This window comes from Macaca thibetana, chromosome X (genome assembly GCF_024542745.1).
Source record: "Macaca thibetana thibetana isolate TM-01 chromosome X, ASM2454274v1, whole genome shotgun sequence".
In the NCBI taxonomy this organism is placed as follows: Eukaryota; Metazoa; Chordata; class Mammalia; order Primates; family Cercopithecidae; genus Macaca; species Macaca thibetana.
The window spans coordinates 7,280,879-7,308,721 of NC_065598.1; the positions used below are offsets into that span (position 1 = coordinate 7,280,879).

The 27,843-nt window shown below is 36.4% G+C and overlaps 1 protein-coding gene across 3 annotated transcripts in view; it reads right to left on the reverse strand.

The window, feature by feature from the left end:
- The window catches only part of PNPLA4 (patatin like phospholipase domain containing 4), a 235,979-nt gene that overhangs the window by 170,469 nt on the left and 37,667 nt on the right, over positions 1 to 27,843 (reverse strand). The window contains exon 6 of one of the 3 annotated variants that reach the window (XM_050777241.1): positions 11,867 to 12,962. The exons of the other annotated variants lie outside the window; for them this stretch is intronic. Within the exon in view, the coding sequence (XP_050633198.1) occupies positions 12,861 to 12,962 (102 nt within the window). The 3' untranslated portion in view covers positions 11,867 to 12,860. Of the gene's footprint in view, positions 1 to 11,866; positions 12,963 to 27,843 lie in introns of those variants that run through there. 3 annotated transcript variants of the gene reach the window in all.

The window sequence follows — 27,843 nt, forward strand, 5'->3', positions numbered from 1 at the left end:
GATTGAGTATCCACTCTCATATATTATTTAGAGAGTACCATTGATTTATACATTTCCTCAGTCAGAAGGGTAGTGATTCCTTGGCCCCATACTCAATTTAACTGCAGGGAAAGTTTCTATTTGTTGAGAATACCTTTTCCCAATGCATACAACTATTACAGGGGGGTTCATCTGGTTTAGCCACAAAATAACTCTCTGCAGGTATAACAATCTGAAACATATGAGGACTATTTTGGGAATATTGTCTAAGAATAGGGTAATAGTTCAAAATAAATTGCAACAATTATTAAAGTGAAAACACTTACCCTAAGTCAGAAATCATGCTATTACCAATGTGAAGAAATTTAAAGGCAATATGAACCGTATCTCCAGACTTTTCAACAATAATGATAAACAAAGGCACAGGATTCATTCAGAACTACCACTCAGTCTCTAAATATTTTTTCTATTAGAGAAGTGCCTATTTCTTGCTAAGCAGTTCACAGCACACCTTTATTACTGTTTTCTTGTGTGCATATCTTAACTGTTGATATTAGTTCACCTAACTTCCTAAAATTACATGAACACTCAAAATATCTCCTCATACTTTATGTTTTTGTTTAATTTTTTTAAAAAATAAAATATAGTTTAGAGAAAAAAATACCTTAGTGCCAAAATCTTAAAACCTTTGGTAAAAAAAGGGCTAACAGCAGTTTAGGAATTCTTTTTCTTGTTTACTGGGGACGCCAAGGAAAAGAAAGAAAGATGACTTGGGCAATTTACCTGTAAGCTTGCAAATGTCAGACCTCTTGGAAAACACTCTAATTTTATCTCCTAGTGGGAGATACCATTACAAAGTTTTTACTATCCACTTTTAGCAGACTGTTGTAACTGGTCTGGTTAGTATTGTTTATAGACTTAGGGATATGGATTTCTGAAAAATGTTACATAAGCTGTGTAATTGAGTCTACTTGGAAATGTCTCATGAAAGAAGCATCTCCCTTCTGCATAAGGGGTGCTCCCACAAGCACTGCTTAGAGAACTCATAGTTGGAACCCAGGGTCAGAGCGTGTCCTAATGAAAGAAGAAAGGATTCAAGTAGGAGTGTGGATGGTCCCAGACTTTGCTTTGGCTGTGTGAAATTATTAGTAGCATTTGACACTGGGCAAGATTTCAGAGTGAGGCTCATTCAATAGTCCAATATGTCTAAGCTCTATGCTGATTTTATTTTAGAAGACGTTCCTTACCTTTGTCCCTAAACATATATTTTATACTTTAATATTTTATGCCATAACATTCACTATCTTTGTCATATTTATTTGTAAAGATGGAAGGCTCAAAATTAATGCACTAAGCATCTAACATCAGAAGAAAAAAAGAAGAAATAGTAGAGATATACTCCTTTAAGGATAGCTTTTCTCTTTCCTCTGAGTCTCTTTTTTTAATCTCTTTTTTGTTTGCCTTAGTCTATATATCATGTTAAAACCTATGTCAACTATTTGGTCTTTCTGGACTGCTCAATCCATGTTGAGAGTGACACTAAAATGTCAATTGGTAGCTCTTGTTTTCTAACGGTGACCTTTACAGTACAATAACTCACTAGAGACCTTGCTATTTCACTGGGTGACCATCACTCTCAGCATCTGATTTTTTTTTTTTTACTTTGGGTTGGTCAATTTCTTGAGAGAGGAATTCTGGCTGTCAGCAGTTGGTGAACAAGAGGAAAAAAAACCAACTAATGATTGTGTATAAAGAATTTAACCTAATTCAGACTTGCAAGGTTAAGAACGTTTACTTTGAAAAAAAATCAATAATGTTGATATGGAATTTTGCAATAAAATGCTTGAGGGTGGGAGCCAATAAAGCAATTCCTTCAAAAAACTATGTGAAAGTTATTCTCCACCTAGAACATTATACAATGCCAGGTAAAGTCACCAATCAAATGTGAGCATACAATACAAATATCCTCACATATTTCAAGTCTGAAAAATGTATCATCTTTTCTGAGGAAATTACTAAAGGGAGTGATTTACCAAAACAGAAAAGGACTGAGAGTAAAGAAGTAGTAGTGGCAACACAAGAGAGAAACTAAATAAATTACAGGAGCAATGGAGATAAGAAATTCCAATATCAAAGCTATGCAGCATGTCCAGAGGGAATGAGTTCAGTGGTTCAAGAACATACAGATGTTTCTGGTTATTTTGAAAACAGGCATATATTTCTGTGGGAGAGTCAGAGACAATTCAAGAAAAGTTACATAAAAACTAGACAAGTAAACAAAAGGCAATTACTAACTCCAAGGAAAACCAAAGAGATGTATTAGAAGGGAATACAATCATTGTTCATCATATGGTTTGACTGTGAATAACTGAAATACAGTGTTAATAACATAAACAAAGTATACTTGATTTAGCCAATTCCTGTGTTCATTATAGGTGGAGAGGAAGTGAAAGAAGTAAAATGGTAGTGGAAGTGATAAAAGAGATAAATCAATAAGTAATAGGTGGATAATATCTAAATCCAAAAAACAAACAAACAAACAAAAACATAAGCTTGCTATTTAAAAAAAGGAAGTAAATATCTTCAGAAAACAACTAAAATAGTTAAAAATGCATGTATTTGCAATGCCAGAAATGGAGAAGAGTGATGGAAAGAACTACTGGTTTTTATTGTAGCCCAATAAGGACAATTTCATTACAATATGCATACATAAATAAATTACATATATATATATAAATATATATAAAACTTCAGTTATATTGAAATTAAACATTTTTACAAAATTAAAGGTTGAGAATGCCCTGAGATTTTTTCCCCTATATTGCTAAAGAAATACATGCATTGTTACATGCAAATGTCAGTTTAATTTGCATAATCTTTAAATATTTTTCATCCTCTAAGTTTTGGTATCATTGGGCAAAGCTGTGTCCTTTCTTTCTAGCTAAACTTCTCCTCTGTGGAGAAAAGTCTGTCAAAATCTGGCCTATTCTTTCTCAGATTTCATTCAACCATCTTCTCCTGTTTCCTTCACCTTGGCCAAGATGAAACTGCCCCCAATTTTTTTAATGCTCTGCACCTTTTAATATCAAATTCCTTCACCTGCCCCCAGTAGAATAAAAAACTTGGAATAAGGTTGTTTTAAGTTTTTAATTCTTCAAGACCAATTAAAACTAAGGTTCCTTTCAGATGAGGCAGTCAATTTCCCTATTACCTTCCTCTGCCCACAATACTTTATTTCCACTCTTTCTCCTTTCTCCTGAGAAAGAATACTTATTTATTCACATGACATTCTTTCTGAACCAAGATGTTCAAAGGTAGAGACCGTGTCTTATTCCTCTTTACATCCTTTGGGCTGGACTAGCACACTAGCTGGCTTCCAGCAGAAGTGCAGGCAATGAACACGTTGTGAGTAAGTCAGTGGAGGAATGACCAGCAGAGGTGCAGTGTAAGTGTAAGTCATTCTTCCTCTTCTGCATGTAAAATCTGCCAGGAGCAACTGAATGCAGCGTCCCAAAACAAATATCAAAAACTAACCTACAACAATTCAAACTATTGTTGAAATACTACATTTTTATGAACCACAGAAGTGAATTAGCTCATTATCAATTTGCAAAACATGCAACTTTATGTACAAATATAATGAGATAGTTTTACAGTAACTGTGTCTCTCAGCAGAATAAAATTGTTGCTAGAAAGGAAATCAAACAAAATATTATAAGATGTGTATTTGTTCACTCAGAATGATCTTTCTGAAGTACTTCTCTTGAAATACCTTTATATCTCACACTTAATTTGTCTACACTGTATAATTACATATTATTCAGATGAAATATCAGTAATAGAAATTGTTCCTGAATTTTACAGAGGAAGTATATGCAAAGTTCTTTGAGTTAATCGTGAGCTATTTTTAAACTTCTGATTGTTAGTGTCCAGAAGGGAATGCTAAGTTGCAGTATTTTCTAAACAGTGTCCACATGTTTACATGGAATTTTGGCTTCTCTTCACCTTATCACTGAATGCTGAATTGTTACCTTCTGTCTGTCCTCAAATGCTGAATTGTTACCTGTCTGTCTTCAGAAAAGATGAAAGGAAAGAAAAGACAGACAGTCCAATATTTCTGTGAAATCTCTGACCAGAAGGGCCGAGTCTTCACTTGTCTTATTTTTTTATGTTTTAGAGACAAGGTGTTTCTCTGTCACCCAGGCTGGAGTGCGGTAGTATGATTATAGTTCAGTGCAGCCTTGAACTCTTGGATTCAAGCAATCCTCCCACCTCACCCTCCCAAGTAGCTGGAACTACAGGTGCATGCCACCACACCCAGCTAATATTTTAAAATTTTTGTAGAGATGAGGGTCTCACCATGTTTCCTATGCTGATCTCACACTCTGGGCCTTAAGTGATCCTCCTGCCTCAGCCTCCCAAAGCTCTGGGATTACAGGCATAAGCTACTGTGCCAATCCTCTCCTTATTTTTGTATGCTCAGCATCCAATACACTACTTGTGTGTTGCATGGTATATCCTTGACACTTATTTTAATGAATAAATGCACTAAAGGAATGTGCAATCTCTATAGATGAAGAAAACCCAGTGATACTAAACATGCTATAATTTGTTATAAACCATATTTTATATCCCCATAAAATCATACGTAAGTCTCTAACCCCCAGTGGCTGATATTTGGAGGTGGGGCCTTTGGGAGGTGATGAGATCATAAGGGTGCTGCCCCCAGGATGGGATTAGTGCCCTTATAAGAGACACAAAATAGCTTCCTTCTTCTTTTCCTTCTTTCCAACATGTAAGGATAAATAGAGAAGACATCCATCTACAAACCAGGAAGTGGGTTCTTTTCATCAGACCCTAAGTGTGCCGGCATCTCTGTCTTGGACTTCCCAATCTCCAGAATTGTGAGGAAAAATAATTCATTATTTAAGCCACTCTGTCTGTGACTTGTTATAGCAGCCTGTACTGACCAAGACATATAACAATTTATGAGTAGGTAAAACACAGATGATTTCTTTTTCTTCTTTTTACTTTTGGTATTTCTGTATATTACTAAAAGTTCTTAAAAATCCTCTGAGGACCCTCTACTCAAATTGTGGCAAAAAGACCAGCTGCATCATGGATATCACCTGGGCACCTGTTAGGAACAAAAATCCTCAGCCGACTCTCCAGGCCTACTGAATATGAATCTGCATTTTTAACAAGATCCCCGGGTGTTTTTACATGCAAAATTCAGTTTGGGAAGCACTACTTTAAAAAAGTTCATTGTAATAACTCATAAAATGGATCTCTCCATTTTTTAAAAAAGTACCTGATATTGTCATTAACTTTTTGTTTTCTTAATGTAAATTCCAAGTATTGAGAAATACTTGGGGAAGGGTATTACTGCCTACTTGACTGAGCCATTGAAAAGTTCATTTTTCACACAACCTTGATGATGGTGAAACAGCCAGCCATTTGGTTGCCTGGGGGAAGAGTATTCTGGGAAGAGGAAGTGGAAGCAGGTATTGCCCATGCCTTGGAAGGGCAATTGGAGTGTTCAAGGATCAGCAAGAAGCTTATTTTGGCCGGATTAGAATGATAAAGGGAGAAAGAGTAATAAAGTGGTGGGAGGGAAGTCATGTGGGGCCTTGCAGATCTTTCTAAGGACATTGATGTTTACTGCCAGGGAAATGGGGAATTCCTGGAAAGCTGGAGCCGAAGCTGGCATGATCCATTCTATCATAGAACAGTGTCTCTCTGCCTATGTGTTAATAGTAGTCTACAAGGGAAAACATTGGAATCAGGAATCCAGTTAAAATGTGAATGCTATGCCTCCAGGGTACAATGGAAATGGTTTAGAGAAGGTAGGAGAGAAAGTGGGAAGAAGTGGTCAGATTCTGCTTGTACTTGGAAGACAGACTGTATAAGATTTCCTGAAAGATCAGATGTAGGTTGGGAAGGACAGAAGGAGCTCAAAAATAATACCTGAGTCTTTAGTTGAGTAATTGACAATAATTAACATGGAAAACACTGCAAGGGAAGAAGGGATTTTTTACTTTCTTCTTTTTCCATTTTTGTTTTGTTTTGTTTTAATTTTTGGTTGTGGTGATGACTTCTGGTTTTGACATGTTAGATTGAGGCGAATATTAGCATCTGTGTAGAACTATTAAGGAAGAGTTGGATGCACAAAATTAGAGTTCAGATGAGAAGTATAAATTGGAGATAAAAATTTTGTTATCAGCAGACAAATAGGATTTCAAGTAATTAGTCTACATAAGACCAGGATGGGAGTGCATATAGATATGAAAATTGAAACATTCAAACGGTAAGGCTGTACCACAATCATGTTTAAAGGTTGTGTAGATAAGGATAAATCAATAAAGGAGGCTAGGAAGAAACACCAGGGGAGGTAGAAGGAAAAGACCAGGAGTGTGAGGCATCCACACCAAGAAAGTTTCCTAAGGTAAGAAGAGTGATGATGACTCTGTCAAATAAATGAGGCTGTAGGTTCAGTCAGCTGAGGTTTGAGGTTGCATGCGGCAATGTGAAGATCATTGGTGATTGAGAAAAACAGCATGTTCACTGGTCAGTTGTGAAGAAAACCTGGTTTAGAAGAAGAAATTGGGATAAGAAAGAGACCATCCCTTCCCTTCCCTTCCCTTTCCTCCCCTCCCCTCCCCTCCTTCCTCCATCCCTCCATCTCTCCCTCCCTACCTCCCCCCCTCCCTCCCTCCTCCCCTCCTGCCCCCTTCCTCTCTGCCTTCCTCCCTCTCTTCCTGCCTGCCTTCCTTTCTTCCTGTTAGTATTGTAGAGTTCTGTCTGGCCTGCTTCTGAATGTAGTGATCTAGTCCTTGGTGACGAGCTGATAATGACAGAGAGGAAGACTTGTCAAAGGGATAGAGAGGTCCACTCTGGTGTGAATGTGGGGTGCTTTCAATAGACAGGAACAAAGATGGTTTGAAATCACAAGAGTGAAGGGAAGAATGTGTGGGCATGATGGCATGTAGGTGGGTAGAGTTGAGGTCAGAGCTTGTGTAATCTCCCTACTGATGGTTTGGATTTTCCTAGTAAAATGGGAAGCAAGGTCATGCATGGAAAGTGAGGACAGGAGAAAGAAGGTATTGCACTATTGGACATTTCTGAGGACACAGAAACAGGTGAGAAATAAGACTCTAGGTCTGTGCTATTCAGAATGTGGTCTATAGACCAGCAGCATCAACGTGACTTGGGATCTTGTTAGAAATGAAGAATCGCCCCACAACAAACAAACCAGAATCTGCACTTTATTAAGATCTCCAAGTGATTTCAAAGCCAGCTTTTCTCAAATTTACACACTGGAATGAATCAAGACTATTCTAAAAATCTGCATGCCCAGGTCACACCCACGACCAATTTCATAACAATATTTTGGGGATTGAGACCCCAGCATCAGTAGGTTTTAAAACTACCTAGGTGATTTTAGCATGAAATCAATTTTGATGACTGAATGCTCTGGTTATTTAAACAAGTAAATAAACTCAGGAAAGCCCCCTTGAGGATAATGATCCTGTCTTTAAAGAGACCAGTCTGCTAGGCTGTGAGTTTTCTCCAGCTATATATGGCTGTTCAGGTGCAGGTGTGGAAGAGGCAATGAAGTGGATTTAATGAGGGTTGAGGTTCTGCCAAACGACTGAGAACAGCAGGTGATGTTCCACTTGCTGTCTCGCCTTCTCTCCCACCCACAATTCTCCTTTCCATCTAGAACAGCTCCCTTTGTATCTGTTCTACATTTTAGCTTTCTGGAAAAGAGTTAAAAGCAAGTGTGCAAGAGTTAAATGCACCGAAATGTACTATGCCTTTCCCCTCTGTATTCATCAGATCAAGTGTCTGATAATACAATGGGTTCCCATTGTGTATGAGTGTGTGCACAGGCAAGGCATAAGACAGACTGAATTTTTATTTAAGCTAGAATACACTCATTAGCAAATCTGTGTGACCCCAGAGTCTCGAATATCATTTCCTTTTTTTTTGTTTTGCCTTTCCATTTTTTCCTTTGTTGATTTATACACATTTCTAACTTTAATTCTTCATTTAATTTTGATAATTTATATTTTCTAATGATATTTCTCTAAAATTTTCCAGTTTGTCTTAGGGATTTGTAAATAGTGTTGCCTTAAAATCGTTTAATACCTTTTCTCTGTCCTATTCAATTTGTCATGTCTAATTTTTAAATTTTCTTTTTTTCTGCCTTTTTGTCATATTTTATAGAGTTTTGACTGTCTTGCTCATTGATTTAAAGACTAATTTTCTGGTCTTATGTATTTCAGTTTTCTCTTTTTATGAAATACAAACATATATAAAACTAAAATTTATTATAGACAAATTAGACTGATCTGTAGGAAAAGGGAAAACTAGTCATCAGAGACAACCTAGGCATATTTTAAAATGTTAATTATATTTATTACTGTCTTTTTAAAAATTTGTTTTAAATCTTTGTAGATACATAGTAGATGTATATATTTATGGGTGCATTAGATATTTTGGTATAGGCATGCAATGCATCATAATCACATTATGGAAAATTAGGTATCCATCCCCTCAAGCATTTATCCCTTGTGTTACAAACAATCCAATTATATTATTTTAGTTATTTTAAAATGCACAATTAAATTATTATTGACTATAGTCACTGTGTTGTTCTGTCAAATACTAGGTCTTATTCATTTTTTCTATTTTTTTGGTACTCATTAACCATCCCCATCTTCCCCTTACCCACCCCCCCCCCCCGCCAACTACCCTTCTCAGCCTCTGGCAACCCTCCTTCTACTCTCTATCTCCATGAGTTCAATTGTTTTAATTTTCGGATCCCACAAATAAATAAGAAGATGTGATAGTTATCTTTCTGTGCCTGGCTTATTTCACTTAACATAATGACCTCCAGTTCCATCCATGTTGTTGCAAATGAAAAGATCTGATTCTTTTTTATGGCCAAATAGTACTCCATTTTGAATAAATCCTACATTTTCTTTATCCACACATCTATTGGTGGACAATTAGTCTATATATATTCAATAGCTCTCTGTAAAGATGCTTCTATGCATATATGTACAGACTCTGCTTGCCTATTTGTATTTAAAATGGTCTCATATGACAGTCTTGATTATATCCTTGACTTATTCTTAGTTTGACATTATAGAGAGTAATGAAAGTGGGGATGGAGTTACGGAGATTGGGATTCAAATTCTCACTCTGCTACTACTTTGTGAGATTAAATGTAGATAATTTTTTATCCACTCTGATGATCTTTCTTCTCACATATTTTCTGTAGAAAGCAGAGATGATCACACCCACCTCACAAGGATGATGAGAGGATTGTGACTGTAAGTACTTACCACCTCAAGAAATTTACACCAGTGTCAATGGCCATGTTTTGATCTTTATTATTATAAGCAAATTGTTTTTCAATCCCTCAGTATGCATTTTGTGTATTTATATGATATTTTTTTACATGTCTTGGAAGTACTTTCGGTGGATTAAAGGATTTAAAAGGATTTAAATAAATCTCCTAAAATACAATAGTTAATATGATAAATAATACTGGATATTCTAATATCACTTTTGCATAGATGAAAAATTCTATTGTTTTAATGTGAATTTACTTGAACACTTTAGGGTTAAATATTTATTCTTCAATGATATGGAAGAAGAATATACCCATGAAAAGTGGATAAGTCCATGGAGCTCCTTTCAACACAGATTCTTGGAGAGAATTAATCCCTATGGCAGTGACTTTTCTTCTCTGCATCTGCCACTACTAGTTCTAAAAAAATCATTAAAATTACTTTTATATTGTATGGCTGAGATAAAGATCCTTCATTAAGAAAGAATTAATCAGAAAAATAAATTCAAATTCATTCACTATATTTAAGAAGAATTTTCCTTAAACATGTTTTTGGCAAATTTGGCAAACTGGGCAGATGCAAAAGCAATACTTTGCCTTAGGAGAATTTGGCATTAGATGAACTAAATTGTGAAAAATCAGTTATTCAATAAGTAGAGTTTATGCCACACAGTATAATATATAGTGATCTTTATGATTTTCTTACATTTTCCTTGTTTATTTTTTGCTTTATTGTGTCAGGAGCAGAGAAATAGGTTATATCTTCAGCTGTCACATTTATTTTAATTTGCCATTTATGGTTTCCTTTCAAAGATTCAGGTTTTCTCCTAACTCATTAATTCCCACATTTATTTACACTTAGTTCATTGTGCTTTTCAGTTTTGTCCAGTTTTCTTTTCCTATTTGTAACCAAGTAAGTTGAAAGAATAGTGAATGTATTTTTGTTTATTTGTTTAATGTAGAAAACTTTTATGAGTATGAACTTGCCTCTGCATACACATTAACCATATTCTGAGCACTTCAATATTTAGTAATTTCTGATCACAATGCCACCAAGTGCCACTGTCCTGTTTGCCCAACATGCTGCAGTTTCAGCATGCTTCTAAATGGACATAGTTGGTATTTCCTTTTCCTCTTTAACCCTACTTATTTATTTAAAAATATTTATTTGTTGCTGCACTGAACAAGATACAGTAGATAAGGTTGGGGAAATAGTAAAAATCTAAATACATACATGAATAAAAAGATGCTTTACAATTAAGACAGTGTGATATTAGCAAAAGAACAGACAAATCGATGAAGGAAACAGTACAGAGAGCTTAGAAATTGACCCCCACAGACATAGCCAAATGTTCTTTGACAAAGTAGCAAAGGCAATGCAATGGAGAAAAGATAGTCTTTCAACATTATGCATTTGTCAAGACTCATAGAATGTACAACACCGAGAGTGAACCCTAATCTAAAGTGTGGGCTTTGGATGATAATAATGTTTCAATGTTCGGGTGGCTGTGCATGTGCCAGGGCAGAAGGTATAGGTAAGTCTATTTTCTGTGCAACTTTGCTGTGAACTTAAAACTACTCAAAACAATTTAAAAAGATACTTCAGATAAGAGTTTTTGAAGAAAATGGCTGAGGGTACTATAGTATGATAGGAAAGAAGGAGAGGGAGCAAATTTTAATAGGTTCTGGGCTTCCTCTCTGAGGGTACTTAACATCCTCCTATTTGGGTAAGTGGGGCTAATTTCCCAATTGTCAGAGTTTGCTGCTGCTCTTGTGGGGACAGTAAAATCATTGCTACCAAATGTTATCAAATTTTGCCTGTGTGTCTATTTCCATGTGTTTAGGTGAAAGAGTATTTTCAAAATTATTATTATTAAAGTTTAGTATAAATTATTTATTGCCTAACATGATCCTTTTGATGAAACAACATGTATATACTTGCTAAAACAGAAAGAGCACTTTAATTACTTTGCATCTATTAACCAACATTATTGGTCATATTGCTCAAATTCTCCACATTTTTATTTGTTTCTGCTGACTTGTTCTGTCAGTTTCTGCTGACTTGTTCTGTCAATGACAGAAAAAGTATGTCAAACAATTTAGTATCTTTGTACTTCAAAAAACATGTGAGTGCATTTCAGATACATGTGGATGCTTTATCATTCACTTCATAAATATTCATGACGGGAATAGCTCCATTGACATTTTATCTTAATTGACGAGTGCTTTCAAGTTTTGTCCTTGACATATTTTAGTATCAAATGTTTGAGCAAATCAAACTTTGTTCCATTTTAGAGGTTTTGTTTTGTTTTATCTTATTCTTAACTTCCTTTAGTCATATGAATTAGGCAAAGACTTGAAACACTCATTTTTATATGATTTCTATAAAGATGAAACTAAGTCAAACTACTTAAAACCAATTTCGGATTGTTAAAAAAAAATAGAAAGACTTCTTAGTAACCTTTCCTAAGGTGATTAAAAAAATTAAAATATCAACCAAAACACTAAATGCAGTTGTTATCATTCAATGTATATTACTTTTGACAGGAAGTTGATGAGATAATCCAGTTCAAATTTTAAAAAGAGAGAAAACTAGACAAAGAGAAAACATACTGGCATGCACATTCCTTGGTTGAAATACTGATATTTACTTTATATTCAAAGTGCTTTCAATGTCTGATCAAATCATGGTTTCCATTTTACTATCTGATGCGCTTCAACCTTAGAGATCATTGTATCACAGCACGTCTTATTTGGTTGTATCCATTTATGTATTTCACTTGGCACACAGGTACGTGTTAATATTCATATTTTTAGAATCCACACAACAACCTAGTAATGGGTGTGGTCAAGTAAAAAGAATAATTCTTTCAGGGTGGAATCATCATTTGTACAATGCAGCTGTATTGAAACTTCTTTGAAACCCACAGCACACAGCTGAGATAGTCCAATTTTTAAAAAGAAACTTACTATACCAATTTGCAAGCTCAAGATTTTAGAATAATTTGAAAAGCTTTGAGTTCTACTCATTGCTTATTGTCATTGCTGGCTTAAATTTATTTCCCATCTAGATAGAAATAAAAGGTAAAAAGCTTAATTATTTTGCATCGTATTTCATTATTTTCTTTCGTTAGTGGTAATGAAATGAAACACATGTCTGAAGTTCGCAGAAAGACTCCTTGGTAATGACTTTCTTTAGGCATCATTGAGTTTTCTCATTTAATCATTAATTTTATTATTTTATGCAGTGCTTTGCAAAGCACTCCCTTCTGTGGGTTTACATATACATGGGTACACAACCTGTCTGCTGTTTTAAAACATTAGTTCCTGTCAAAACTATTTATGTAATTTTCAAATATTATAAATCCCCATGCTTATTTCCTATTGGCATGCTGTCTTTATTATATTATGGAATATTATTATTTAGACCTGAAGTTTTGACAAATGACACCAACAAATCTATTGATTCATTCCATTACATTATAGGAAAAGTCCCTGTTGGCAGCAATGCCACTGAGCTTCAAAACAGCGGCCTTGTCAGGTAATACAAGCCGTGGTATTTTCTTCGCCTCTTTTGACACATGGTGTAGGATAGTATGCAAATTGGTACAATTCTACAGGGCTGGAGGACAAAAGCAAAAATCAAGATTAAGCAGGGACATTTCCCAATGTGTACTGCTAACACCCACCTAAAGGTAATACAAGACATTAACGGATCATGTGAAATCTCCACTTGCAAAATTTTCAAAAAATTTAAGGAAAAAAGTGCTTTCAGTTTCTCTGACTTTTGTCAGAAACTTTTTACCTAAGTAAAGTTGCTCTTTTACTTCTTGAAATGTTTCCTGTATTTATGCTGAGTGAGTTTGACTAGTTTGCCAGCAGCTCCATCTACCTCCTGAAGCAACATTTGAAGATGTTTCTTGCTTTTATAACAATATATGCTTATATACAAAGGTATGCTTTCTCTCTATGATAATCCCTCATCTCTCATACCACTTGTAAATGCATATATATATATATATATATATATACACACACACATACATTTTTTCAAACAAACAAAAGCATTAGAGTTTTGCAGGCTCATAGAAACCTCTGCTGTTATGAATCATCTTATATTTGAAAGAATTTTAAACCTATTTTTCAATTCAGTTCTTCTCCTATGGTTCTTATGCCAAGGTGACTTCAAGAGTAATATCTATATGGCTAATCAAGTTCTGAAATAGAGATTGATTGGTGTTTTGGTCCCCACATGTCCACATGGCATTTTTCTTGACAAATCTACAGAGGCACTGATAGGATTACAGGTCATGGATAAAGGAAACTAGGTCTGTTGTGGTTGGTGTATCTGCTTGGGAGAAGAGCCTGAATCCAATATTTTTGTGGGAAAGGAAACAGACATTTGCCATGCCACCATCATTCCCTGTGTAGGCAATCCTCTTAGCAACTTCAAGTAAGTTTTGTACTCATTTGGCTGATAAATACATTTGAGTTCAAGAGGTTAAGTGACTTGTAAGTGGCTGAGATTAGGATTTGGTTTGTCTGGGCTCTTGTGACTGCTCCCTCTCTTATTTTCTATGGGAGAATAAATGTGATTAATTGGGTAACCCATATGACCGGCCTGTTGGTAGCAACTGGCAGACAAACCATTGAAACACATCTCTTCATACAGGAAAACTAGAGAGGATGGAGATAAAGACACAAAAATAGCATAGTCATTTTAGAAATCTAGATGTAAAAGAGGAATAGACACACGAGGCGAGATGATGTTTGATTACGATACAGAACAGATTCCTAAAACACTTAAATGTAATTAAAGATATAAAAAGGATAGAACAGAACATAAAAAAGTTATGAATATACAGCACTATAATTAGTTGCTTCTTTTTGAGACACAGCACTAGTTTCAGACTTGTCCATTAAAAAGTAAAAAAGAGAGAAGGCTGCTTATGAAGACAAAGACGATCTAAATGCAGAGCTTGGCAGGTGGTTGCCATTGAGGAAGGATAAACACAGTTAGGATAGCCTTCGAGAAGATCCTACAAGTGATAAAATATTGTCTAGAGTGCTAGGGAACTTTCACAATTTTATTGGCAATTTAATATAATTCAATCGCAGTCTACATCATCAAGACTTAGTATATTCAGTTCTATTTTGCAGACAGTAATGAATCTGAAATTTATGTTTGGCAGTACACTCCAGAAAGCAACATTTCCCTTGATGCATCTGCTCTGATAATTTGCTCATTTAGCTATACAAATGACACTGCAACTGACATGGAAAGCCAGTTATACAAGATTCCAACACAGCAGAGACCCTGCAAGCTTCTAAGACTTTCTCCCACTTTCAAATGTCACAAAGACAGATTCTTAAGAGTGTTTCTGAAAAAAATAGCATCTTGGAATTGGTCCATCTTCAATTAAATGATGGCAGTGATCATCCCTATGAAGTTTTGAAAGTCACATCTCTTCTTCAAGAAGGCATTTTGTGAAAGGAAACCAGGATCATTGTATATGGTTAAAAAAAAAAAAAATCTTAAAGATAGACTCCTTTTGAGAAAAACAGAAACACACAATTTAAAATCTTACAGACACTACTGATTTGAACTTAATGTTGACTGTATTAAATTACAAAATTTAAAATGTGGCTTCTGTTTTTTAATTAATTAATTTATGCATTTATTTTGAGAGGGAGTCTCACTGTTACCCAGGCTGGAGTGCAATGGCACGCTCTCGGCTCTCTGCAATCTCAGCCTCCTGGGTTCAAGCGATTCTCCTGCCTCAGCCTCCCAAGTAGCTGGGACTAAAGGTGCATGCTGCCACACCTGGCTAATTTTTTGTATGTTAGTAGACATGGGGTTTCACCGTGTTGTCCAGGCTGGTCTCAAACTCCTGAGCTCAGGCAGTCTGTCCGCCTTGACCTCCCAAAGTGCTGGGATTACAGACATGAACCATCACTCCTGGCCAAAATGTTGCTTATTTTAGCCCCTTTAAATTAAAGTTATAAATATTGTTTTTATTTGTAAATCTAGAAAATCACATAAAATAAGAATGATTCTTTTCAAGGGATCATTTGAACAATATACATTAAATTCAAATTGAATAGTGTAAATAACAAAGCAGTGACACTATCTATATTATATGTGTGAGAGGGGTTTAATACCTACGTAATGAGTTGATAGGTGCAGCAAACCACCATGGCACATGATTACCTGTGTAACAAACCTGCACATCATGTACATGTACCCCAGAACTTAAAATAAAAATAAAAATTAAAAAAAGAGAGAAAGATCATTTACGTAAGTCAAGTGTGAAAGCAGAGTCCCCCCCGCCCCCCAGCACTACTGACATTTGTCTCTGGATAATTCTTTGTAGTGAGGGCTAACCTGTGCATTGAAGGATGTTGAGAAGGATCCCTGGTCTCTACTACCCAATGGAAGTCAGTGGTAGTCTTCCTCCAGGCGTGACAACAAAAAATGACTCCAGACATTGTCAAATATCCCCCAGGGAGTGACACTGTCCCAGTTGAAAACCACTATGTTAGAATTTTTTCTTGTGATTCTGCCATTAAGAAGATTTTTTCCCCTTTTCTCATATTTTTTATCCTCTAAAATCTTCCTACCCTCACCTCTCAGAAAATGTAAGCTCCATGAGAACCTTGTTCATCTTGTTTAACACAAGCAGACCCTAGAAACTTTAATACTTCTTGAATAAGTGAATACAAATAAAATCAAAATAAATCTGCTCATGCTCTATTTGACTGGATAAAGGATGTGATTAGATTAATAATATATGTAAATCTTTGTGAGTTCTTCAGCTGTGTGTTAAATGGCATTTTATTTACCTTGGATAAGTGAACTTTACAAATAATATCAATTGTTCACACTTGCCCTATCTCCCATCTGCTTATTGGGTTGCAAATTCAACTAATAGCCATTGCAGGCAAGGTTGTGGAGAAATAAGTAAGAAACGTATTATATACTGTGACTGTTTTGTGGATTATAAACTGGGAAAAACTACAGAATGTCACGATCCCTTGTCAACTGAAAAGGAAAAACACAATTCACATAAACTGGTTGTTTGGCTTTGATTACTTTTCAATGGGATGTTCCAATAATGGAAAGGATGTGTTCATACTTGTGGGTAAAAACTAATGGTGGACAAGCTCATAGACTTCAAAAGAATGCAAATTAATTGAGGCAGTTTCAGTGCAGGCTACACTGGAAAACTGAAGAAAGAAGCAAAACGAGGTATCCGCTTTTATTAAGGGAGGTGCTAGAGCATGTGAGGATGTGAGTTCTAAGCTTGATCTGAAGCTAGACATGGGCCAAACTTAGCACAGAAGCAAAAATCTCAGCAACACCTGAAATCTAATGTTATTCAAAAAAGTGTGGATCCAGGGACTGGTAGAGAGAAAAACACCAGGCAACCAGTGACAAAGGTCAGAGAAACGAGTCAGGTACAGAGAAACTCTATCACTGGCGAACAGACATAGGGGTAGCAGGAATTCAGCCTGCTTGGATGCCAGAGCTTAAACCAGCATCCAGATGTGGGAGCTAAGAGTCCAGCAGACTTAGAGAACTAGAAGGAGCTAGTGGTAATGTGTTTCTAGTCTTTTTGGTCCCTGGTTTGAGGGACTTATTTCCTCAGAAGACTCCCCTCAACCGGGCTTCTAATAGAGCCATCACATGAGAAACGTTTTGGGCTAAAGTTGCTAGCAGGCATGCTCCAGCACCTGCAGGATGGACCATACCCTGTCTATCTCATTGTGGGGTTAGAGGAGGCATGTGCCATCTGCTGCTATTGGGTGACTAACAGGAAACTTGGTCCTGTTGCACAGAAAGCAAGGTAGGGAGAGAAGGAGGTAAGCAGAGAAGGAGAGAAGAAAGGAGGTTGGGTGGGATAAGATGATGGGTAGTTATATAAAGATATTACATCATTCATGGATTTTATACAATATGCTTAAGTTAAAAGTATACTTTACAAAGTTGCAAATGCAGAGTGTGTGTAGAGTCCTTTCCTGTAATTGTTTTGTGGATGTCATCATGTTTTGAGATCTTCCCACAATTTTTCTGACAGACTTCCCTAGAACAAAGCATGCCCCCTCCGCCTGTTGCAATCAATACTCTAGTTCCTGGAACAGACAAAATGTGAGAAGCTATAGCTCTTACAGAATGCTGTTTAATAAGAATTATTTCCAGTCTAAATGTGTGAACTTTTGGGGAAGCTTTCTATACATGTAAGCTATTGCCAGTCTTCTTTGATGACAAACTGATATGGTTTAGCTGCGTCCCCACACAAAACTTATCTTGTAGTTCCCACAATCCCCACGTGTCATGGGAGGGACCTGGTGGGAGGTAATTGAATCATGGGGGCGGGACTTTCCCATACTTTTCTCATAATAGTGAATGAGTCTCATGAGATCTGATGGTTTTATAAAGCGCAGTTCCCCTGCACATGCTCTCTTGACTGCCACCATGTAAGACGTGCCTTTGCTCCTCTTTTGCCTTCCACCATGATTGTGAGGCTTCCCCAGCCATGTGGAACTCTGAGTCCATTGAATCTCTTTTTCTTTATACATTATCCAGTCTAGGGTACGTTTTGATTAGCAGTGTGAGAATGGACTAGTATACAAACATACTCAGGTGTCCTTTGTGGAGAACAATTCTTCCCAAAATCTCCCCTCAAGACAGAACCTTTGTGCCACTCCATTTCATGCTAAACAGTCCAATTGAGAGCTCTGCCTTGCTGTATCTATTTAAGATTCTTACCATTTCTTTTATTCCCCTTTTAAAGTCACTTTCTTCTCCCAGTGCTTTCCTGAAGCTGCTTTCTCTGAGGCTTCTTATGAATTTATGCTGGTTACATCATTCTCACATCTTTGGTATGTCCAAGGAATTGACCATTCTGTTCCCTCCCCTTTGACATCAAATGAGCCCACTCGATTTTCCTGCTACTTCCCTTGTTATTTACCTGACACCATTGGTCTCTTTGTGTTCCATGAGCTCTGACTGTATTTCTGTGATTCCATTGCTGCATGCTCCTCCTGATCAATCCCCTCATCTGGCAGTTGCTTGTCTCATTTCCTTCCCTGCTTGTCTCTTCAGGATTTTGCCTGAGAAAGCTTCCTTGTTACATCTCTTGAACTTGAATCCTTGGGCTGGAGTGAGTTCTGCAAGAACCTGAGACAGACACTCTGTCTCCTTAGACCTCATCATTCCACCCATTATCACATCATTAGTCTCTATCTTTGCATTCACTATCACATCTTTAGGTCTGTTTATTTCCTCCTGAACCACTCCCTTCTTCCCCGACCACCACCACCACTCCATTGGACCACCACTCTTCCACTCCCATAGCTCTATCACCTCCAGGACAACACATACCAAATCGCCATCCTCAATGCTAACCTTTCTCCAAAGCTCCCAATTGGATTATTTTCAATGAAATGTCTACAATTCCCACATTTAATATACACAAAAGCAAATCCGTTTTCTCTAGGCCACACTGTCTCAAAGACTTGCTGTTGCTAATCATTTTCTTCCTCTTATCTTCTGCAAATAGGGTCAAAGCAGCCCACTCCACAGTGCTGAGGTTGGAGCTGGGGATAGAATGGAGATGTTTAATTCTGGTTTGCATTCATGTGATGCCTATACTTAAAGTTATAGTGTCTCCCATAAGACCGTGATATTGGGGAGCTCTTGCACCCAGACATCTGTCTCCTTCACCGGGCAAGAGCTCCACCCAAATCCAAACCCATATTTGTGGTGTTAGTCAATCCCTTCTGAGCCAAAGCAGCTTGAAAGTCCCAATATTTACCTAATTCCTCTTGCTTTAGGCTTTTCTCCAAAACTACTGGTCTGGCAATTCTTCAGAGTCTTTGCAAACTCTTGAATCTTTTAAATATACTTTAAAATGATATTTTATTTAGATTTTTAAAAATTACTTTCAGTCAGAAAGGGAATTGTTTTGAATGACCCAGCTAGCATTCCTGGAAATTCAATGATTTCTCTTTTCTCCACCATTACTTCAATTCAGACCCTTCTAATCCCATCAGAGAATGATAAAATCATCTCTAAATATGATTTCTTAAGTCATTTCTTGTTCCCACTCAGTGAATTCATATTCGTCTTCCTGAAATACAATTATGACACCTTCCTCCAATACAGTTCTAACACCTTCCTCCTTCCACACTCAGAAATGGTCAATGTTGTTCCACTGCCAAAGGAGTCATTACAAATTCCTTAGGCACAGGAATGCAAGTTTGTTTCCAGGACATGCCCTCATCTAATCTCCCTCTTTTCACCACTGTGCATTTAAAAGATGCTTCAAATAAATGAATTCCACATTAGCAAACCTTCTGTTTCTAAATATGTTTGTGCATACACCCCCTTTCTTCAGCACAGAGTGATCTTCTCAGCTTCTTTACAAGGCATCTTATTGCACATAGTGCTTACCCGGCCTCCCATGCAGAGAAGCTCTCCTATTCCCTTGTGTCAAGACTCTTTTACCTTCAACGATACTTGTATTGCTACTTTGTATTCCAGGACTGTGTTTAACATAGCTCAACATTTTAAGTACTGGTATATCACTATTAGGGTACCCTCATCTCACCCAATTACACCTGGTGTAGTGCATATTACATTAGGTAATTCATCCTTACCCTGAAGATTTATCTTTTTTAAATGTACACATGGCTTTTTAGAAATGAGAAAAATTTCAATACAGTTGGTATCACTCTTACCCAAGTCAACTGGAAAAAGAAGTAACCAAGTCAGCTGTTGAATCATAAGAGGGGTAAGTAAAGAATAAAAGAAAAGTCTGAACAGAAGTAGACTTTTAGAATAAAACTTGGAATAGGTATCACATGATAAGGTAAAGTAAATCCAGGTTTTAGAACTATCTTCCTATGCCTGGGAGAAGGGAAAGAGCCCAGACCCAAATAAGAGAGACTGAGAATGTATGTGTTCAGTGCAAAATTGGCACTGCTAGGCCTAGAACACAGTTTAGGATTGCAGACTGAGTAGGTTAAATAAAGTTTCTGCTTTTTCATCCATTTTAAGCATCCACAGAACTCTTCTAGGACAATAGGAGGAATCAGCAGACCATAATTAACAACTGCAAGTCATAAAATCAGAAAGACCAAGAACATATGGCTCAGGGGAAAACAGAAAAACAAACAAACAAAAACCTGTTCCACAGAAGAGCATAATTCCCCATTGATATGGTTTGTCTGTGCCCCCACCCAAATCTCATCTTGAATTGTAGCTCCCATAATCCTCACATGTTGTGGGAGGTAAATGAATCATGGGGGTGGGTTTTTCCCATGCTGTTCTCGTGATAGTTAATAAGTCTCACGAGATCTGATGGCTTTATAAAGGGTAGTTCCCCTGAACATGCTCTCTTGCCTGCCACCATGAAAGATGTGCCTTTGCTCCTCATTTGCCTTCCACCATGATGGTGAGGCCTCCCCAGCCATGTGGGACTGTAAGTCTATTAAATCTCTTTTTCTTTATAAATTTCCCAGTCTCAGGTATTTCTTCATAGCAGTGTGAAAATGGACTAATACACCCATAAAAGACACTAACTTCTAAACACTGACTTAAAGCTATAGGGAAAGAAAATTTGTAAATGGATCTAGTGAGCAAGAGAAGGCAATGATCATTGATTATAGAATTTTCTTAATTTCTAATTTGGTATCATTAACATGCTCTGAAGGAAGAAAGCTTATTTGTTGTATTTTAAGGAAAAGAGTATAATTAAGATTTTCTAAATTTGTGTGTGGCCTTTATCACTCTGTTTTCCCATCAGATCTTAAAAATTTGCACCCAAAATGTCCTCTACATGGTTATTAATTACAGTTGGAATGCCCTCCTGTGTTGGCCTTTCATTCATGTATAGCAAGTGAGTGAATGAATGAATGAATGATTAGTGGAATATTATACAAATTTCTTGTTTGCCTTTCTGCCTCTTCAGATACTACCTTCACTTAGAATAATGTTTAAATTAGAAGTGAAACTGGGATTATCTTCCCAGATATAGCATTGCTTTTCAATTTTGCTCATAATTTTCTCCATGAGTTGTTCATTTTAGAAAAACCCTAAACAAATATCAAATTTTTAGGCTGATTATTTATAATGTTGACTAATATTTAAATCCATATTGATAAAGTTTACTTCTGTGTGTACATCTGGCATACGAACTTTGCCTTCATTCTGAGTTGTATGTTTTAGTATTATGCAGAGAGTGTAGCAAATTTATTGTAAGATTAGCCCATTCTGTGAAAAACATCTGTCTACATGGAAGTTTAACATTCTTATCAAATGTTTGTCTTCAGATTTTACAAAAGCCTTGGAAACTTTGAAAACTTTTCTGTTCCTTGTCATATAAAACTTATCTCTTATCCTCTTCATCTTAGAAATACAGTTCAAATTGGAAATGATAGTTCAAATATCACATTGTGCTTATAATTTTAATTATATACATGATCTGTGAAGCAATGCTGCACACTTCCCAAAAGTCTGATATCCTTTGGAGAAGCAAAGAAATTCCATAAAGTAAAATTTCCCAAGTCAAATTAATTTTACACAAACACACCAACTCTCTTTCTCAACACAAATAGTTTGAAGACTTGGAGTGCCACTTCAGCATATTTGTCTTCCTTAGTTACTTACGCTCAGATGTAAGAAGTCATGTAAAGAGTTGTGTCAACTCTCTACCTGCAAACTGTAGGATGTGTTATGTGTTTGAGAATAAATTGGGCTTAAAAGGTCTTCTACCCTTGCAACTTTCCTTCTCCTCCATTTAGACTTTAGAGTCCATCTTGGGGGAAATGGCACCAGCAAAGCAAGTTTCAACCCCGGTTACCAAGCTGGATGCATGAAAAAACCACAGCCTTCCTTTCATCTTTCATGAAAAGTAAAGAAAACTTAAAGGAGGTAAGCCTTCTGTGCATGAATTTTGAAGCCTCCGTTTGAACGCAAAATGAGATTCCAAGAGAAAGAAAGAACCAAGTCCAGATCCAGGGCCATCTCGTGCATTGCCATATACCTAGAGATCACCACTGAGAAAACGCCCGCCTTCTCTCTTGCATAGATGTGAATGAAGGAAGCAGAAAGATGTAGAGAGAGTCTTTTCCCAATGCTCATACCTCCTTAAACATGGAGAAGAGTTCTGCTTCTCTTGACAGGAAATAAAAAGAGGAATAATAAGACATAATTCGGCCACCACTATCAAAGAAACATCTGAATAAGGACTCCAACTAATGGATATAGCTTAAGACATGAGTTTCTGAATATAGATGAAATCGATCCTTAAAATGATAAAAACCAACCCAACTTAAGATTAATATGTTTTATAAATTAAGCACAGTATATTTCTGTTTGTGTATTTCTGCCAACCTGATCCTCAAAATTGGAAAATATTAACACTATCCGCAGTTAATGAAGGTGTGGAGGAAAATGGTGACAGATTATATCTTGGTACAGCCTTATTTGAAGGGCAATTGCCTAGAATGTCTCAGAATTTTAACTGCATATGCCTTTGAGCCAGCAATGCTACCTGTAGAGGAATATCCCATGGAAATATTTGTAGTGTGCAAAGACAGATGCACAAAGATCAAAGAGAATCTAAGTGACCACATGTAGGAAATGATCATATGAGTTTTAGTGTACTCAGAGATGGGCAATCTATTAAAACTAATGGTTCCTGTGGTGTACTACCTAGTAGTAGGAAAAAACACAAGAGAAAGTTGCAGATTAATGCATACCTTACAGAAAGTATGAACCAAATCTATTTTTGTACTAGAAAGAAAAAAGATACACTTTTGCGTCTGTGTACCTACACACAAAGGAATATACACCAAACAAGAACAGTTAATACCCCTAATATGTGAATATGATGGACTGATTTGAAGGTGCTTTTTTGTTTTTTTAAAGCACATATACACTTTGTTTTTCAATGTGCATCACCATTTGGCATTAAGACACACACAGAATTTTTAAAATGTGCTGCCAGATGTGAAGTTTCTAAAAACACTCAATCCACGTAGTAGAAAGTAGTTGGGTATTTGCCTGCCACCCATTGAAAATCCAAATCTCAATGGGTGGCTTGACAGCTATATATAGACATATATATACGTGACTCCTGTCTTGCTTAGAAGAAGTAAACCCACCTAAAACCAATCTGCCCCATGTTGTCAGGCTCAAAAGCTTATTCATTCTAAAATAACCTTGAAAAGAAAATACTTCAGCCCAAATCACAGTTTGGAAATGCTTTGCATGTAGAAAGCAATTGTAAAAATAAGTGACTTTTTCTCCATAAAATTTCAGGAATATAATATTTCTATGAATGTTGCTGCAGATTATCGGGTGTCATGAATGGTATAATAATAAGGCTGCTTATCTGACAAATCTGCCAAATGCAAACAGAGCTTTTAATAAGAGCATTCATCAAGAGTGGGGATTATGTCAATTCTAAAAATGTCACCATAATCAAAAAACATTAGCAAGTACAAAAACTAAGTATAATATTAAAATGTAATACCTATGTAGAGTAATTCCAGTCTTTGCATTAACTCCACTTTGTATCATTATATATTCGCTTGTTTTCAACATTTTGTTATAAACCATAAATAAAAGTTTCTTTCTTTCACTTCTCCATGCCTGTTTTCCCATAAATCACCTTCTACTGATAGTCGTAGATTATTCAGGAAGAACAAGATAATGGAATCTTGTTTTCAAGTGTTTTTCTTTATTCTAAACATTCCATCTGTCTAACTATACTTATGGTATGTAAAACACCTGTTTTTATTTCCAAGGGACCAATCTAGTTCTAAAGTCACAGCTGGTGATAGTCTGAGAGGGTGTTCAGATACTATTTCTCAAGCAGGGCAGATGGCTATCAAAAGAAGCTTTGTACTTTTATTTTTTATTGCCATCAAGAAATTTGGACAAACTCACAGAACTAGAACTGGGAATACTTCAACATGAACAGTACAGGACTGCATGTGAGGAATAATCATAGGCATGTGACAGTGGAAGAGATCAAACACTAAGATTCCTAATCTCATAAGAAAAATGGCAATAGTGTCAATACTTAGGACTAAATGGTGGATGAGCAATGATTTTCAAGAGCCATACTGAACTAAACAGTTAGATGTAACTAGCTTTGGCCAGGTCTCCTTCAGAACAAGCAATGGCAGAGAACACTCCCTCTAGTCTGAAAATGAAGGTAGGCATGAAACAGGTAAGTTCAGATTGATTTGTACTAAGATGACATGTCCAGACCAATAGATGTTTTGGGATCAAAGGTAGGACTACCAAAAAAAAAAAAAAAAAAGAAAAAAAAAAAAAGATACTGACAAACTGTTGGAGACAGTGATATGGAAAATTCCTTATGTAAAGGGCAAAATTAACTCTAAAAGTAAGACTTCACCTGTTGTGTAATGGTAAAATCACCTTGGAAGGTGCAAAAAATTCTGATGACCCATACCATAAATTTGTTAGTAAACCAGATCTTTCAACCTTGGGCAATCTAAAATGCTTCTTCTTTGTCTCTAGGTTGTGTGAGTTTACTGAAACACTCCATACATGTAAAATTAGTAAAACTGATAAAAATGTACAAGAAAGAGAGCTCTAAAAATGAAATGAGAGAGAATAAGAATATAGATAATGAAGAGATACCATGAAATTACAGGTATTAGCACTTTTGACCTCATTAGCCTGAGTGAACCAATCTAATTAAAACAATTGTAACATTACATGTGCTTGTTTTGTCTGCTTTGTACAGCGCTTAAAGTATGAAGAAAATCAGATCTATCAGACTGTGATTTTAATGAAATGATTAAAATAATTTGATTAGGTGTGTAATCAATGTTTAAATGTCTATGGGAATCTAATTTGTTAAATTGATTAGCTTTTGCTTTATTGGTTACATAAATAAATATGGATATTTAGGAGAATGCTACATAAATAAAAATAAACCAGATCAAAAAGTAAAAATGGTGGTGACCTTAATGCGCATAAACTTTTGGAATATTAAGTAATTTCTTAACACTAAAAAGGGCAGATGCCTCAGTATTTCACATTGTTTATAGCTTGTACAAATTAAACTCTGGAAATACTGGTAAAGGAAGGATGAAACTAAAAATGCAATGTCCTCTGGAATATGGTAAATACATTATATAAATCTGAAGGATATAATCACTAGTTGAAAATATTGTGGGTTTAACATATTTAAATCGAGTGATAGGAAGCAAAGAAGATCACTCCATGGAATTATTTATTAGCTATTAGAATTCATTCTTAAGAGAGATTTTGACACTGAAAGGAAAACTTGCAATATAATTCAGCAATTAAAGGAATAAGTTGAAAGAATTAAAAATCAAATGATAAAATGTAAAATTGGCAAATATATTACATATACTTTATCATACATCTAGATGGGGTATGGGGCCACTTGAGAAAAAACCATTTTGAGGCTTTAAGAGATGGTGAGGATGAGATCAGTGTTTGGTTACAGATATGTCAAGTTTGAAGATGTTTCTGAGACACCCAACTTGAGGTATTTTGTAAGCAGCTGGATAAACCAGTCTGGTGCCATGGTAAGTCTGGACCAGAGCTAGAAGTTGGGAGTCATCGACTGATGGATTGCATTTGATGCTTACTCAGCATTACTCAGCTTAGAAGCATTACTAAGCATTAGAAGAGTGAGCAGGAAAAGCAGAGGATTCACAAGATCATCTGAAGATCTCTGACCCTGAACGGTTGTGCGGAAGCAAAGGTGACATTAGACATCTAAAAGAGTGCCCAAGGACTTAGGAGGAAAATGGCAGGAGGGTGCCAGTGTTTGGAGATAGCATGCCATTAATACTGTCATGACATGAAGTAAGGTCAAGAATGAAAAATGTCCCCTGCATTTGTCAACTCATACCTCTTTGGTATCTCAGCAAGAGCAATCTTGATGGCATGTGGGGGGCATACCCTACACCAGGATGGAAGAAGTGTTCCTAGGAAATGAGTAAACGGAGGTGGCAGCGGTACGATTCCCGAGAAGTTTGGCTCTGAAGGTGAGTAGAGAAACATGGTGGTGCCTTAGAAGAAAGTGGGGCCCTGGGAGGCTTTTATTTTTCACATGGTGGATATTGAAGCCTGTTAGTGGTGGAGAGTATGAAGGAGAAAGGGAGAGGTTGATGATGCCACCTATAGATGGTGGAAAGAGCTCCCCGAAAAGGTAAGAGGTGTTGGGCTACAAAGTCAACATACATTTCAGGTTTTGAGAGAGGGAGAGACATTTTCTCCATTTTGTAAAGGGGAAAAAAGGGAAGTTGGATATATTGATCATGAGAAGGTGATGGACTCCCCATTAGATGTGTTTCATTTTCTCCATGGTGTGGAAGATGAGGTAATATGCTGACTCTGAAAAGAATGGAGGTACCATGATAGATAACGAGAAGAGAGGAAGAACAAAACTGTTACCCCAGTGGGGAAAGTGAAAGATGAATGTACTAGCAAGCACTGGCTACTGACTCTTTTTAAGTGTTAAAATTAATTCAATGGAATTTGCAAACTAAGATTTTTGCAAAATGTGGGTATAATAAAAATATAACCTATAAATTATTTTATAAAGCCTTAACCCTCAAATTATTAACAAACCCCTAAAGTGATTCTATCATCTGAAGTAGAAAGACAAATATTATCATTACTAATCTTTTGAAAAGGTTACTACTGAATGCTCTATTAGTTATTAATAGTTTTCCTGGAATGGTAATGGAATTTGTATATTCATTTTCTATTAATGGCAATGGTAAAGCAGTGTACTCTAATGAGTTTAGAAATGGCTCACCAACACTACCATTCTATGTACAGAATATTTCATAGAATTTCATATCAGAAATAAAAATTTTGATTGGGATATTTCCTGGTTTCTCTCCCAAACTCCCACCCCTGATTTCTTCCATTTTCATCAACCTATCTAACCACTACCTAACCCAGGCAGCCATGGCACCAGCAGGCATTGTTGCCATCCTAGGCTTCTTCACTCCATAACCTTCCAGCCTCCCGCCTGTCCGGCTCCCACTACCATCATCCTTGTTCTCCGCTTGCAGTTGCAGGCTATTTAAGTGTGGTAGGATACGTATTTTATACATATATATATGTATAAATATGGTACTGTTTTCACTAATTGTCAAAATACATAATCTCAGCTAGTTTCTTGCATTTTCTCTGGTAGACCCCCACTTTTTCATAGCTGTTCCAAACTGAGATGATTTGTCTTTTATTCTGAAAGACAACAGACCTGCTCATGTTTCTCTTCTCTGTTCCCAAATCCCTTTGTCATAGCCAGCTTCTTTCTCTTCCTAAGATCATGCTTCTCTCAAAGAGTTCTGTCTCAGTCCTCCATCAGTGTTTTTGATTTGCCCTATGTCAACTTTCACCAGAAACTCGCTCAACAAATGGACTGCCGGTGTATTCTCTTCCTGTCTTCCATTCTCTGGCCCTTCTT